This window comes from Sardina pilchardus, chromosome 3 (assembly GCF_963854185.1).
Source record: "Sardina pilchardus chromosome 3, fSarPil1.1, whole genome shotgun sequence".
In the NCBI taxonomy this organism is placed as follows: domain Eukaryota; kingdom Metazoa; phylum Chordata; class Actinopteri; order Clupeiformes; family Clupeidae; genus Sardina; species Sardina pilchardus.
Window position 1 is genome coordinate 25,370,447 of NC_084996.1, and position 10,000 is coordinate 25,380,446.

At 52.4% G+C, this 10,000-nt stretch overlaps 1 protein-coding gene across 1 annotated transcript in view; it reads left to right on the plus strand.

Moving 5' to 3' along the window:
* ccser2b (coiled-coil serine-rich protein 2b) overlaps positions 1 to 10,000 on the plus strand; it is a gene marked incomplete in the record, with an annotated part of 69,534 nt that overhangs the window by 28,093 nt on the left and 31,441 nt on the right. Inside the window, 2 exon segments of the mRNA XM_062530982.1 lie at positions 1,582 to 3,320; positions 3,663 to 3,856. Of these exon segments, the coding sequence (XP_062386966.1) occupies positions 1,622 to 3,320; positions 3,663 to 3,856 (1,893 nt within the window).

Sequence of the window (10,000 nt, forward strand, 5' to 3'; positions counted from 1 at the left end):
AGGGGCTGGTGTTTTGGTGAAGGAGATGACCTCACAGATCAGCGTTAAAGAGGCTGGTGTTTTGGTGAAGGAGATGACCTCACAGGTCAGCCTTAAAGGGGCTGGTGTTTTGGTGAAGGAGATGACCTCATTCCTTTCCTCTGATACAGACCAGCGTTAAGCGGGCTGCTGCGGTATCACTATGGTTGCGTGGCCACTGCTTCCGTGGCAACGGCCTGCACCAACAGGCCCAGACACAGAGTCAGAGGGTGCCTCTCATGCAGCGTTTATACGTCTTCCCTCACTTCTCGATGCCTCGATCCTCACTGATCTACATAAAGAATGATGGGGGGAAACAATGGGATAGTCTATCCAGTGTTAGTTATAGATCAGTGGGAACGCCCCTCGAGGATCGAGCATCGAGGATCGAGGAGGCATGTTGAGAGGCACCCAGAGTCAGAGTCAGCCGGAGAGAGTGCTGTCTGGAGTCCTGCCTACAGTAACGGGTGTGGCGGCCCTGCTGCTCGTAAATGTCACTCACAGGGTGAAAAGGATGTGGTTATGAAATGGTGAGCTGTGATTGGGCGAGGTTTATTATTTGGAACAGAGGTGTGTAGTGCTCTGGGGTTAGACTCAAACTCGTCCTGTTGGATCTGTGATCTTTAATCTGCCTCTCCTAAGGGTGTGTGTGTGTGTGTGTGTGTGTGTGTGTGTGTGTGTGTGTGTGTGTGTGTGTGATCTGTGATCTTTAATCTGCCCCTCCTAAGGGTGTGTGTGTGTTGGATGTGTGATCTTTAATATGCCGCCCCTAAGAGTGAATTAGAGGCTTCTGCACTCACCCTGAGTCCAGTTAAAACACTAGCACTTACAGATGTGGCATTTGGTGTACCAACATACATCAACCGTCATGCACACACCCACATAGTCAGACAGCCACACACACACACACACACACACACACACACACACACACACACACACACACACACACACACACACACACACACACACACACACACACACACACACATGCAGGCAGTGTTGGAACAGTGGTTGTGTCACCACATGACAATTTATCGGTCGGTCTGTCGGTCCAAGTTTGAATCCCGAAACGGCTGTTGTGAATCCTTGTGACTTTTGCCTCATATCAGTCTGTCACTTTACTGTACTTAACTTACACACACACACACACACAGCAATGCCATTGGCCACTTCCTTGTCACCCTCTCCATGCCAATCTCTCTCTCTCTCTCTCTCTGGTTGATTATGAGCTCAGCTGTTAGTGCTGGAGTGCCGTTCTGAGCGCCTAAACACTGTGATCAGGAGTGTGTGGAGATGAAGGCCTGTGATTAGTGCTGACATGCTCCTCTGCTCTCCTCTGGGCTGAACACTGAGCTCTCACACATACACACACACACACACACACACACACACACACACACACACACACACACACACACACACACACACAGCATTGTGTTGTTCATGCGTTGTGTATGTTGTTGCTATTCCGATGTTGTAAGTAATGTTATTTCTCTCCCTCCCCCTCTCCCCCTCCTCCCTCCCTCCCTCCCTCTCTCCCCCCCTCTCTCTCCGCTACAGCTCGGGTCAGCTGTGATCTCCATGGTCGTGCAGGCAGCTGATGGACGAACAGGCCCTCCGTCAGCCCATGCTCATGGTCTCCAGGCTGCCCAAGTTTGGCTCCCGGCCCCCAGGGGGCGCCCACCAGCCCGTGCACAACGGCTCCGCCATCCCCTCCGTACCCGTGGGGGGCAAAGCGCTGGCGCCGCCGCGGCAGAATGGCATCGTGCGCCCGCCCCCCACCCTCTCCTACAAGTGGAAGGAGAAGGTGGAGCCTGAGGAGAGCAGAGGCGGAGCCTATCGTCCCCAGCAACAGCCGAGGGCACCAATCACGGTGCGGGAGATCAAGAGGCCGACGGCTCCCATGGCGATGCCAGCGCGCCAGCGCCCCGCCTCGTCCGTGCCCGGCCCCTTCTACAGAGCGGCGCATCAGCCCGCCCCTCCCTCGCGCCGCGTGCCCAGTTACGGCCTGTCCAACGGCTTGACCGCGGGCACCGCGCACGACGGCCTGTCCCAGTCCAGCGACAGCCTCCGCCTGCTGCCGCCCGACAACATGGTACGCTCGCAGAGCTTCAGTCACATGACGCGGGCGGCAGCCTCAGCGGGCGCCCCCATCCCCCGCTCCTACTCCTTCAACCAGGAGCTGCCCCGACCCAGCGCCCGCCTGGCATCGTCTGCCCGCTCCTCCCTCGCCATGCCCAGCACCACCCCCATACTCAACGGAGCCAGCAGGGGGGGCAAGGCCCCGGGCATTGCTCGTGCCTACCCAGTGGGCCACCTACTGCTGGCCCCAGCCAATCAGAAGAAGCCTCTGCTCCCTGCACCGGCCCCTAGCAAGCCCTCGGCGCTCAGCTATAGGCTGATGAGGCCGTCACTCATCCGACAGCCCCGCCCCACACCCATCGGACGGGCACAGGAGGAGCCGGTGAAGGAGCAGAAGGAGGGATCACAGGGGGTATCTGCGGAGGAGGGCCTTGTTGCCCCACACCCCAACTGCCCCAGGAAGAGCTCGGCGAGCCCCACTGCTCCCCCCACAGAGCTCTCAGCCCTGCCAGCCCAGCCCAAAGCAGAAGAGGCCAGAGCAGACGAGCTCAGAGATGAAGATGTCCGAGCAGAGGAGGCCAGAATAGAGGATGCCAGAGATGCGGATCAAACGGAGCTTGAGTCCCTAGATGAGTTCAGACTAGATGAGATGAGAGTAATGGATTGCAGAGAAGACGAGTCCAGGCCAGATAGCCCCACAGTACTGCATCCTGAACTAGACCAGCCTGAAGCAGACGAACCCAGAGCAGCAGATCTCAGTATAATCAAGACCAGAGCAATCGACCCCAGAGCGGATGAACTATCACCTGACGAGTCCAACGCCGATGACGCCAGTGCTCGGGCAGACGGGGGCGATGTCCAGGAGTCCTCCCCAGACGAGAGCGCTGATGCGGGGGCCGAGAGGGCGGGGGGTCTCCCTGAGCTCTGCGTTACCTCGGCGACGGGGGAGACCCTGGAGGACATGTCCCTGTCCTCCACCTCCTCCCTGGAGCGCACCAACGACGACACCAGCGAGGAGTACATCGACGACTTCGATAACCTAGGCAACGGAGGCGGGGTGCTGCTGCTTCCTCCCGCCCACGACGACGGGCTCGTCCAATCGGATCCGCTGTCGGAGGACAACACGCCGGCCAGCCGGCAGCAGGACGTGTGCTCCGTGACCAGCCTCCACAGCTTCCTGTCCGAGTCCGTGGACTGGGGAGAGATGGGACTCACCGGTCAGTTTTATACGACAGTACACACACACACATTCTCACACACACACACACACACACACACACACACACACACACACACACACACACACACACAGTGTCCACAATGTAAACACAGAGAAAATGAAATGTAAAGATAAAGATTAGATATGAGAGCTGTGATAATGTTCCCGCTCTCCCTCTCCTCTCTCCCTTCCTCTCTCTCTCCCTCTCTCCCTCTCCCCATCCCTCTCTCCATCCCTCTCTCTCCCTCTCCTCTCTCTCTCCATCCCTCTCTCCCTCTCTCTCTCTCATCCCTCTCTCCCTCCCTCCCTCTCCCTCATCCCTCTCTCCGGTGCTCCTCAGGTGGTAAGGAGGCGTTCTCGGTGCCAGGTGTGGGGGTGTCGTCGGACGGCGTGTTCCGTGACGGCTCGTCTCTGGACCTGTCCCCCTCGGACAGCTCGGGAGCCACCTACATGTGGGACGACGAGGACGGCCTGGAGCCTCTAGGGGGCGCTATGATCCCCTGCCACAGCTACGACTCCGACCTCAACAGCATGGTGAGTCTGCCCTGCCACTGAAGGAGTGTGGCATGAAGGAATCAAAACACCTCTGTGTTTATCAACAAGCCTGCTGATGTCCTCTGAATACTTGTACTCTTGTACTTGTAACTCTGGCTGTGTAATAGTTATGTTTACATCCAGTGTGGAATAACCACACTGGAGCTAAAAAATGACAGTGTTCAGTAGTGAGAAAGAGGGGGCACAAATTAAACACAAATGTTTTGGATTCCACCCAAAATGGATTAGTGTGAATGAAGCCTCTTCAAGACAATATGCAATATGGTGTTCTGGAAGCCATCAGGACATCATATACCGACCTGGTGCTAAAAGTGACCTCCATTGTAAAGCAAACATACTGTATTGTAGCCAGGCTATTCACCCTGTGCTAGGATCTCTCCCTCGCTGTGCAAGCACTGCATGACCCCTTCGGGTGAACTTCGACCCCAGGAGTTAGCCACCACAACTTTACCAGGTACCAGGCGGCCGGAAATGTGTGATATAACTCAAACTCTTAATCTATGTGAGAGAGTTTTGAGAATGAGGCGAAGTTTAAGATGTTTAAGTAGTGGTCAAAGTTTAAGATGTATAAGTAGTGGTAGCCTCAGCTTGTAAACAGCTTAGCGGTTGTGCAACGTGCACTGCAAGTCATAGTGAAGGAACAGAGCTTCAGATGAGATGTTGGGCTCTGGGCACTCTGAAAACTGCACACGTTTGCTCCGAGGACAAAAGCATTGAGTTTGCTAAGCCCATTTGGGACTATAGCATAGAGTGTGAATAAGTATGCTGTACTGGTCAGGGGTGCATTTCTCAAAGCCATAGTTGCTTAGTAAGTTAGCAGCTTTGTTGGTTGCAGTGCAATGTAATTTCCCATTGTCAACCAACTACAGTAAGTTGCTAACAGGTTAGCAACTGTGGTTTTTGGAAACGCACCCCAGGACTGTAGCGTAGCGTGAGCTTCGTCTGTGCTTATGATCAGCACTGTAGCATAGAGTGTGAGTAAATATGCTGGATGCTGGACTGGTCATATCTGGTGGTGGTGCAGACTGGACGTACTGTAGGCTTTGTGTGGTGAGTTGCAGGAGTGTGTTTGTGGCAGATTGCTTATTAGCAATCATCATCCTCTTCTCCAGATGATTGATCTGTTCTCAGCAATGTTCACACAGAGGTGTGGACATGCAGCCATTGTGTACATACGACTCTTTCATTATTTTATGTGTGTGTGTGTGTGTGTGTGTAAAGTTTTTCTCCTACCTCCTGACTTCCTCAGCAAACAGATATCTTGCAGCAGGCGTTCTCTCTCTCCCTTCATCCTTCTCTTTCCCTTCCTCTCTCCCTCCCTTCCTCCCTCCTTCTCACATCCTCCTCTCTCCCTCCCCTCCTCTTGCTCTCCTTCTCCCCATCCTCCTGCCTCTCTCCCTCCCTCTCTCCCTCCCTCCCTCCCTCCTCCACTCTACACTGATGTGCAGTTTGTTTCATCACTGCTTTTCTCCCCCACACACGGCCTGCCGTCATCCGATGCCAATCGAGGCCTCTGATAGGCCAGCGCCCTCTATGACTCCCACCTCCCCGTCCCCGCAGCCAATCAGCTGCTGCTTCAGGTCCTGATGCAGGAAGTACAGTGGGGATGAGTGGGCACAGAAAGACAGCAGACGGGATGACTGTGCACTTCTCTGAGCAGAGAGAGAGAGAGAGAGAGAGAGAGGGAGAGAGGTGGAGGGAGAGAGGGAGAGTTGGAAAGAGAGAGGGAGAGAGAGAAAGAGAGAGAGAGAGAGAGAGAGAGGGAGAAAGAAAGAGAGAGAGAGAGATGGAGGGAGAAAGAGAGAGAGAAAGGGAGATGGAGGGAGAGAGAGAAAGGTCGAGAGACAGAGAGAGATGGAGGGAGAGATGGAGAGAGAGAGAGAAAGATCGAGAAACAGACAGACGGAGAGAGAGAGAGAAAGAGATGGTGGGAGAGAGAGAAAGAAAGACAGACAAACAGACGGTATGACTGTGCACTTCTCTGAGCAGAGAAGAAGGGAGAGGGGAGGGGGGGGGGTACACTGGCACATCTCTGCCCCCCTTCCTCCCTTCCTCCCTTTCGGTCTGTCTCCTCCTCTTCCCCTCCCTCTGTCTCTTTCTTCCTCTCTCTCTCATCCTTCTCTATCTGTCTCTCCTTACTGCCTCACTCTTTGTCTTTCTTCTTTCCATCTCTCTCTCTCCCTCCCTCTCTCCTCTTCCCACTCTCGTTCTCTCTGTCACTTGACTGTATGAATCATTCATCATTTGCCTATTGCACCTTCATGAATCATTGAGCTGTTTTTGTCTCCACTCATCTTTTGTTTACAAATGAGTTTAGTCTTTTGTTCCCCTCACTGCCGTTTAAAAATGCGCTCGTCGTCCACTAATGTCCACCTGCAACACCAAGAGCCTCCACCCCGTGATAATCTACTGACTAGCCTCAGCATTCACAATCACAAGACACCCAGTGATAATCTACTGACTAGCCTCAGCGTTCACAATCACAAGACACCCAGTGATAATCTACTGACTAGCCTCAGCGTTCACAATCACAAGACACCCAGTGATAATCTACTGACTAGCCTCAGCATTCACAATCACAAGACACCCAGTGATAATCTACTGACTAGCCTCAGCGTTCACAATCACAAGACACCCAGTGATAATCTACTGACTAGCCTCAGCGTTCACAATCACAAGACACCCAGTGATAATCTACTGACTAGCCTCAGCATTCACAATCACAAGACACCCAGTGATAATCTACTGACTAGCCTCAGCGCTCACAAGACACCCAGTGATAATCTACTGTAACAGAGTGCTAAATTCCAAGGATTTATCACACTGGTTACTAGTGACCGAACAAAATGGAACTCACTCTCTCCAGTCATGTCAATGTGGGAGTGGTTCCTGTATATATAGGAAGTGCGCACACATTCAAAATGGAGAGCTACAGACAGTGTCAGGAGCGCGAGACAAGGAGCTTTGGAGCGAGCCTGAAGGAGCGTCTTTTGTTTATTGCAGTTGTCGGTTTACGAGTTCTAAACGTTTCTTTTGACTCGTCAAAACCTAATCAGTTTCAAAACATTTCGGTAGCAAACCTGCCACACAGCCTTACGTTTCGCGGTCTGGTATGCGTTTGCTGAGCCCAGTGATAATCTACTGACTAGCCTCAGCATCCACAAGACACCCAGTGATAATCTACTGACTAGCCTCAGCGTTCACAAGACACCCAGTGATAATCTACTGACTAGCCTCAGCGTTCACAAGACACCCAGTGATAATCTACTGACTAGCCTCAGCGTTTACAAGACACCCAGTGATAATCTACTGACTAGCCTCAGCGTTCACAAGACACCCCGTGATAATCTACTGACTAGCCTCAGCGTTCACAAGACACCCAGTGATAATCTACTGACTAGCCTCAGCGTTTACAAGACACCCAGTGGTAATCTACTGACTAGCCTCAGCGTTTACAAGACACCCAGTGATAATCTACTGACTAGCCTCAGCGTTTACAAGACACCCAGTGATAATCTACTGACTAGCCTCAGCGTTTACAAGACACCCCGTGATAATCTATTGACTAGCCTCAGCGTTCACAAGACACCCCGTGATAATCTACTGACTAGCCTCAGCGTTCACAAGACACCCAGTGATAATCTACTGACTAGCCTCAGCGTTCACAAGACACCCAGTGATAATCTACTGACTAGCCTCAGCGTTCACAAGACACCCAGTGATAATCTACTGACTAGCCTCAGCGTTCACAAGACACCCAGTGATAATCTACTGACTAGCCTCAGCGCTCACAAGACACCCAGTGATAATCTACTGACTAGCCTCAGCGCTCACAAGACACCCAGTGATAATCTACTGACTAGCCTCAGCGTTCACAAGACACCCAGTGATAATCTACTGACTAGCCTCAGCGTTCACAAGACACCCAGTGATAATCTACTGACTAGCCTCAGCGCTCACAAGACACCCAGTGATAATCTACTGACTAGCCTCAGCGTTTACAAGACACCCAGTGATAATCTACTGACTAGCCTCAGCGCTCACAAGATGAGGCAGAAACTGCAGTCCTGCTGTGTGATGACTGTATTCTACTGCCCTGCATTCTATTCTTACTGGTCTGTTTTTATTATTCTTTTAGGTTTTATTTATTTGAGTGTCGTGCTTTGGGAGCAAAGTTAAACAGAGTCAAATTCCTTGTTTGTTTGTTTACGCTAACCTGGCCAATAAAGCTGATTCTGATTCTGATGCTGTACTGGGCTGTAATGGACTGTAGTGGACTGTAGTGGACTGCACTGGACTGTAGTGGACTGCTGGACTGCACTGGACTAGGCTATACTGGGCTGTAGTGGACTGTAGTGGACTGCACTGGACTGTAGAGGACTGTAGTACACTGTTTTGGACTGTGCTGGACTGTAGTTGGCTGTAGTGGACTGTAGTGGACTGCACTGGACTGTAGTGGGCTGTGCTAGGCTGTAGTGGACTGTACTGGACTGTTCTGGACTGTAGTGGACTGTAGCTGACTGTACTGGGCTGTGCTCTTCAGCATGTTGTGTGTGTCCTGGACAGCAGCGGTTAATCTGATTGAGCTCAGATTGAGTGGATTAACCGTAGACATGTAAGAAACCTACACTGTTCCCACAGCCAATGGGATTATCAGCCATTTAAGCACTCTGGGCGAGAGCACTGCACATCAGGCCGGCTTAACATGCTCACCTTGCAAGAACACTGAACACCAGCGCAGATTAACGTGCTCACCTTACAAGAGTACTGAACACCAGGGCATCTTAACACGCTCACCTTCGAAGAGCACTGAACACCAGGGCAGATTAACGTGCTCACCTTGCAAGAGCACTGCACATCAGGGCAGATTAACATGCTCACCTTGCTAGAGCACTGAACACCAGGGCAGATTAACATGCTCACCTTGCAAGAACACTGAACACCAGGGCAGATTAACGTGCTCACCTTGCTAGAGCACTGAACACCAGGGCAGATTAACGTGCTCACCTTGCTAGAGCACTGAACACCAGGGCAGATTAACATGCTCACCTTGCAAGAGCACTGAACACCAGGGCAGATTAACGTGCTCACCTTGCAAGAGCACTTGGAACACTTGACACGGAGCAGATTTATGGGACTCTTCCAGTGGAATGCTGCAAGCATGACCTTTTCAGCTTGTTCAGGAAACGGTGCCGTTTGAGAGTCAGATGTGACTGTTGATAAACCTCTTCTGCCCTCTAGTGGAGGATCTTTGCCAGTGCAGTGCAATATGGTTTGAAACGCAAGTGTAGCTCTCCACAGAGTTCTCCACAGAGACGATGCTGTCGATGCATGCCAGATCCAGATGGATTCTGCTCGTCCTCCCAGATGCTTGGATTGTGGATGGATTTAGTCTGGGAATGTGCACACATCCAAATAAGGTGCAGGAAGCTCCTTCAAAGATCCAAAGTCAAAGATCCAAAGGAAAACAGAGAAGGTCCTCCCACGTGCTCTCTGTGTACTTCAATCCCCATTGAGCTCAAACAGACTAAAGTAGATGGAGGGCAATAGTGGATGGATGCAGCAGCCGTTCTCCTTTTCAGTGTCTTAGAGGAACAGCTGGACTTGCTCCAGGTTCATTCCCAGCAGACAGATGTGTACTGTAGGGCTCTGGAGAGGAGATAGAAAAACAAAGAGCCTGACAGCGGCCCAGTTGCATTTGGGAAAAGCTGCGTCGCGCACACAGGAAGTGGTGTCATCCCTCCTCCTGCATCACGCACACAGGAAGTGGTGTCATCCCTCCTCCTGCATCACGCACACAGGAAGTGGTGTCATCCCTCCTCCTGCATCACGCACACAGGAAGTGGTGTCATCCCTCCTCCTGCATCACGCACACAGGAAGTGGTGTCATCTCCCCTCTCAGTCAGACCTCTGTGCCTGGAGGCTCATTTGACTTTGAGTTCCTCGTGCACTTCCCAAGGTGTCCAGCAGGGGGCAGCATTGTGTCGGAGCATTGTGCTGGTGGATCAGGTGACTGGTGGAGAGTGCAGAGCTGCTAGGGTGGAGGGGGGGGGGGAGTTGAGCGCATGGAGGGGTGGAGAGTGCAGAGCTGCTGGGGTGGAGGGGGGAGTTGAGCGCGTGGAG